The sequence below is a fragment of the Cordyceps javanica genome, chromosome 1 (genome assembly GCF_051103115.1).
Source record: "Cordyceps javanica chromosome 1, complete sequence".
Taxonomy (NCBI): Eukaryota; Fungi; Ascomycota; class Sordariomycetes; order Hypocreales; family Cordycipitaceae; genus Cordyceps; species Cordyceps javanica.
The window spans coordinates 7,066,453-7,072,636 of record NC_139295.1 but is presented as its reverse complement, the minus strand read 5'-3'; the positions used below and the strand labels follow the sequence as shown (position 1 = coordinate 7,072,636).

Below are 6,184 nucleotides of genomic sequence, written 5' to 3'. Positions count from 1 at the left end.
TTTCGTTGGTGGAGGATTTTCTGGCGCCTCTTCTTTTCAGGTCTTCTAGGTACCTTGGCACGCTGCTACAACGCCTCTTCTCTCGCCTGATAGCAGCCGCCTCGCTGTGACGCCAATCTCGAATTACTCTCGTCACCTCTTGTCACTCACTCGAGAACTCGACACGGAAACCCCCACCAGATACCACTAGTCCAGGTGCAGACAACTCTGTTCGTCGCTAGTGGCACACCAAAAAAAAAAGTCGCTTTCGCCCAGCTCTCTCTCTCTCTCTCTCTATCTTGGCTGGTCCGTCTGCCTACCCACCCATTCGCCGCCTCGCCCTTTCGCGCCGTTCTCAGCGTCCGTTCTCGTCCACCCTCGTCCAGTCTTGTTCGTTAGCCTTTGTACGGCGTTCCCACGCTTTCGTCCTCGCTCGTCCAGTTGGTTTCTCCCGACCAAAACCAAAACTCAAACCGAGGCATTTCGAGCCTAATTCAGCGCGCAAGCCCTCACCACCAGCTTCATATTACTCGGACGCAATCATGGCAGCTACATTATTACGACCACCAGAGCCACAAGCCATGGCGCCCGAATCAGGTCAGTGCATTTTTCTCCTCGTTCGGTCTTTATTAGTCTTCCTCGACTCCTCAGCGCCCACCATTTCCTTGCCACTCCTTCTGCCCACGCACGCGCCCGATTCGCTGTCTGTCACCAGTCACAACCCGCCCTCAGCCTCCTTGCCCACTATTCTTAGCCTCTTGGTCCGCCTCGCCGGTTTGCTGCCCGCCCGCCTGCCCGCAGACGACTGACTGCCTTCCCCTGCTTATTGATCCATTTTCATATCCTTGTTCAGCGCCTGCCACCTGCCTGTGACGTGATTCCGCAGCTCGTCCCGCCTCAAGTAACTTGGCCCCAGCGTTTTCCTTTGCCCAAGTCGGAAGTCAATTCAACTTCTATCCTTCTTCATCTTCTTCTCTCTTCAATAAACCAAACCGTTTTTTCTCTCCCCAAACTTACTGACGTCCCAGCTTTTGCCACCAACACAGACCCTACGGATGCCGCGGATCTCCAGGACCGCCAATTTTACTCCCACAGCTTCTCATCCCCACGCCAGTATCTCACCGACATCCCTCATCCCATCCTCGAGGAAGAAGCTGGTGAATCGGGAAGTGAATCTCCTATTGAGCCCGTCACTCCCGTTAGCGGCGGTCGTCATTCGCAGGATTTCACCAGTGTCCAGCAGTTTGAGCAGAACCTCACCTTGACGCACTACAATACCACGCAAAACCCGCCCACCTCGAATCCCACGAAACCGCCTCTCCACCCCGAGTTGCCCGTAGACGACACGCCTCCCAGCAGAACGCCCATACGTGTGCTGCATCGCGCGCGTACAATCATTGGCAACACCACTGTGCCTGCCGTCGAACTTGCTCCTCCAACGCCCAAGCTGCCGGAAATTGAACCCGACGCTCCTCAACCTCCCACTCTCTCACGTCGCTCCACTCGTGGCTCTACGTCCAGTTTCAAGCGCACAATGACGAATCTATTCCGCCGGTCTTCGTCCGCCATTGAGCGTGACACGCCAGTCTTTGACTCGAGCACGCCGAGTTCAACAGACAGTGGCGTGCACCGCAACACTGCCCCGACCAGCGCTCCTCGCAGCATCCCCGCCGCGGCATCCTACAAGACGCAGTCCACTGCTTCCAATTCGCCTCCAACGCCCGGCTCGCCTCTCGAAATGGTCCCCTCACATAGAAGCAACATCTTTGGCAAGTCGTTGCCGGGACCCGAAGACTTTCAGAAGAAGAACCGTGCCTCTACCGGCTTCACATTACGAGGCCGTGCCGTCAACTTTGTCGCCCGCGGAGGACGTAACGGTAAGACCCCTCGCCGTGCTAGCAGCTTCGACCATGGCAACCGAGGAGCGCCCGGCCTGCCTCCCCAACAGCACACAGGCGGTAAAATGTACCCTGCTGAGCGTCAGCCCTGGGCCCTCCCCCCCGATGCCGGTACTGGTACCAAGGCTCGTCGGATGAGTCTGAGTCTGCCCGACGATTTCATGATCGACACGGCCGAACTTCTCTCTGAATTTGAGTATCAACACAAGCTGCTCGGCCGCCACGGCAAGCACCTCGGCAAAGGCGCGGCCTCCAAAGTGACCCTCATGGCCCGCAAAGGCTGTCCCAACGAACTCTACGCTGTCAAGGAATTTCGTGGCAAGTCCAAGAGCGAGAGCCAAGAAGAGTATGAAAAGAAGATCAAGTCGGAATTCAGCATCGCTAAGAGCTTGCACCATCCCAACATTGTCGAAACGATTCGCCTTTGCACCGACCACGGTCGATGGAACCACGTCATGGAATACTGCTCCGAGGGCGATCTCTTTGGTCTCGTCCAGAAGGGGTTCTTCAAGGGCGACGCCAAGCTCAAGGATCGCCTGTGCATTTTCAAGCAGCTTGTCCAGGGTGTCGCTTACCTCCACGCCCACGGGATCGCCCACCGCGACATTAAGCTCGAGAACCTACTCATTACCAAGGACAGCAAGATCAAGATCACCGACTTTGGAGTTTCGGAGGTCTTTACGGGCACGCACCCTGGGCTTCGTGAGGCCCACGGCCTTTGCGGCCAGAATATGGGCGACGTTCGTCTTTGCAGCCCAGGCATCTGCGGTAGCGAGCCCTATATTGCACCAGAAGTTCTTGCTAAAAAGGGCTCCTACGATCCCCGCGCACTCGACGTCTGGGGGACTGGCATTGTCATGATCTACCTCAACTTTGGCGGCGCTATCTGGTCGCGCGCGGAGCCCGGTAACACTCACTACGATAAGCTCGTAAAGGGCTGGGAGCGCTGGTACAAGAAGCACCCCGATGCTGAAGCCGTCATCACCGACACCGACTACCCCAAATGCCTGGCCCTCGACGTCGGCGTCAACCCTCCTGCGCTGCGCCGCATGTTGCTGCAGATGCTCAACCCTGAGCCCACGAAGCGCATCAGCATCCTCGACGTGGTCAACAACCGATGGATCAAGAACATTGAATGCTGCCAGCTCGAGTCTTATGACGACCCAACTCTTTGTATTGATGCCACCAAGTCGACTTCGGCGAATAACAAGCGAATCTTTTGCCACAACCACCTCCCTCCGAAAACTATGGGTTCGCACTCGCTCGGCAAGATGCCCGGCCAGGCTGGTTACTAATTCCAACATTCTTGGTATATTTTATCACCTTCAAATGCCCAGCACATCTGTCGCTGGAGGCATCCTGTTTCCTTCATTTGCTTCTTTTCTTTTGTCTTGCCATATTATTATTCATGGGCACAAACCTGGGTCTGTTTAGATCAATTACTGGCATGGTTTTAGCATGGAAACCTTTTCTGGCGTTTAAACGTGGCGGTGTCCACGGGTGGCGGTCTTTGCTGTCTGCTTTTTCTGTTTAAAGGGGAAACTGGGAGGCGGAAATGGGATCATGTCTCTAAAGGCGAGGCGGGGAACGGCGTTGGTACGGAATGGACATTCGCTTCGAGCATGAATGAGCCTACATTTAGTCATTTTTATACTGTCCTTTTTGTATATTTTATTATTGCCTGTGAGCAAGGTGGCTCCCGACAATAGGTCCGTCGAGATGTGTAGCACAATACAATGGTTGAAACAAGCACTTTTGATATACTGATGAGGGCGGGATGACCAAGGGGAGGAAGAAGGCAATTGCATTTGGCTGGATGGGCTGCATCGCTCCATGTATGGTTGCACCGAGTCACGCCCGATCATGGGGAGCAATTCCAGCTTTTATCATTCATGATTGGCATTCAATGACGGGACCCGGTAATCTGCGGTCCATCAACAAGCACTGATACAGCCCACCCACCAATGCGTAGCAATTCCTGAAACAGGAACCGACAGCTAACAATAAGGGTCCAATGGCATGGCCCATGGCTGGTGCGCTGCGGGGAGGGTGGGAGAGGGAGGGCGCGTGCGTTGCTTGTTGCAGACCCCGTTCGTTTCCCTTTCAAAGCGAGGCATATTTGTAATTGGGATAGTCCCTGTTGGGGTGCGTGGAGAAGAAATACCAATGGCCGACCCGACTCTTCTCATTGTCTGCCCGAGCTCTGTCTTTCTGTAGTATCAGACACGACAGGAAGAGGGAGAGAGAGAGAGGTTGTGGGCATTGATAGTGTGGAGGCTTGCTCAAGGGGGGGGGGGGGAACCAACGGGCAGTTGCGAAAAAAAAGAGATCAACCTACATTTCCCCGATACGGCTTCATACAAGCATACATGCATGTATGACTGCCTCTTATCCCTCTTATCAATCGAACATTGCCAATGTAACCACAAAAGCGCGCACGCGCGCGATTTAGTTGGGTGTGGGGAGACAGAGAGAGACAGAGAGAGAGAAATATGAGTTGCATGGGCTGCGGGACTAGTTTGGGAGGAAAAGGTCCAAGAGCGACACAAGGAAGGAGTGGCTTTATTCTAGAAGAGAAACGGGAAACAGCAAAAGATAAATGCTCGCAAAGAGAGAGAAAGAAAGAGAGAGAGAAAGAAAGAGAGAGAGAAAGAAAGAGAGAGAGAAAGAAAGAGAGAGAGAAAGAAAGAGAGAGAGAAAGAAAGAGAGAGAGAAAGAAAGAGAGAGAGAAAGAAAGAGAGAGAGAAAGAAAGAGAGAGAGAGAGAGGCTTTGACCAATGTAGTGGTAGTATAGCTCGTTGTCGGAAAGGCAGCGAGGCAGTATAGTTATGCGCTCGGTTGGGTAGCAACTCGCAAGATCCGTGCGAGGCGCGCCGTCGCCCTCTTTGCTCTTGAGTCAATGATGCTTGAAACGGGTCAAGGTTATGGAAGAGGTTACGGAAGAGGAGATTGAAACAGAAGAATAAGAAGAAGCAGGCTACTCCCGACAAGCTTGATTTGCATGAATCAAGGCAACTTGACGTGCATGGATGAATGCACACTTGAAGCGGGGAAACGCGATTTCTGAAGCTTTAGTCGTCCCGCCCGGAAATATGTAAAACCCAATCGCTTGGTGTAAGTCGTTGAGGGTGTGCAGGCAACAACAGGCTTTTTGCATGTCAGGAGGGCGATGTACGGGCCCCAGGACCTGAATCGGCACATATCGTGGCTCTCTCTCAAGGACAAGGAGCACGCACAGAAACAAGAAACGGGGTGCTGAAACATAGCGCACCATAGATCAACGCGAATCGTGCGAAGCGAGCGAGCTCCGATGAAGTTGCTCAAAAGGCCGACGAGGCCGCCTGCCTCGAGTCCCTTTTGACCGACTTGATAAACCCCATCCACGCGGCTCACACTTGATTGCTGATATTGCATACAAGCCGAACAGGGAAAAACGACCATAGAGTGATGCTCACCTCGGCTCTGCTCACCTTTGCTCTCGCCGCCGGCGCCGGTGTCACTGCCACGCCGGCCGGCGCCGGCCCCGCCACCAGCACCAGCACCAACACCAGCATCATCACGGGATGCCGCCCTCGTCCAACCCCCGCGGCGGCGCTCCCTGACACGTACACGCTCTTTCGCGGCGACGGTTCGGCGCAGCAGGGCTGGCCGGCCGTCTCGGACTGGGGCACCTTTGACCAGCTGTGGCTGGCCAACACGGCGCTCATCTCCATCGCCTGCTCCAAGCACGGCTGGGGCGCCGACAACTCGCCGGCCGAGACGGCCGAGCTGCGGGCGTCGATCCGGGCCGTCGCGGCGAAGTCCGGCCTCGGTGGAGGCCCCGGCGGCGGTGATGGCGGCGGCGGCGTCGACGAGCGCTTCGTGCTGGCCACGGTCATGCAAGAGTCCAACGGGTGCGTGCGCGCGCCCACCACGCACAACGGCGTGCGCAACCCGGGTCTCATGCAGAGCCACGACGGCGACGGCGACTGCGCCGCCGTCGAGCCCTGTCCCGCGGCCGAGATTGCCCTCATGATTGCCGACGGCACCCTCGGCACGCGCAGCGGCGACGGGCTCAAGCAGGTGCTCGCCAAAGCGCGAAACGCGACGGCAGCGGCGACGGCAGCGGCGACGGCGAGGCCGTTTTACGTCGCCGCGAGGCTGTACAACTCGGGACAGGCCGACTACGACAACCTGGGCGACCCCAAGGGCGCGACGGCCTGCTATGTGAGTGACGTTGCCAATAGGCTGACCGGCTGGGTCTTTGCCGAGTCGGAGTGTCGCCGTCCGGGAGTGGTGCCGTGAGAGAGAGAGAGAGAGAGAGAAAA

At 56.1% G+C, this 6,184-nt stretch overlaps 2 protein-coding genes across 2 annotated transcripts; both read left to right on the top strand.

The window, feature by feature from the left end:
* Nucleotides 1–521: 521 nt before the first annotated feature.
* V2A60_002157 (kinase-like domain-containing protein) lies at nt 522–3,172 on the top strand (the record flags this gene model as incomplete). The annotated part of the gene is made up of 2 exons (XM_083253508.1): nt 522–576; nt 1,008–3,172. 2 exons carry the CDS (start codon nt 522–524, stop codon nt 3,170–3,172), a joined length of 2,220 nt encoding a protein of 739 aa, XP_083109634.1.
* Nucleotides 3,173–5,324: 2,152 nt separating this feature from the next.
* On the top strand, nt 5,325–6,161 carry V2A60_002156 (uncharacterized protein; the record flags this gene model as incomplete). Its single annotated transcript, XM_083253507.1, has 1 exon — nt 5,325–6,161. The coding sequence occupies one exon, from the start codon at nt 5,325–5,327 to the stop codon at nt 6,159–6,161; it is 837 nt and encodes a 278-aa protein (XP_083109633.1).
* Between the last annotated feature and the right edge of the window lie 23 nt (nt 6,162–6,184).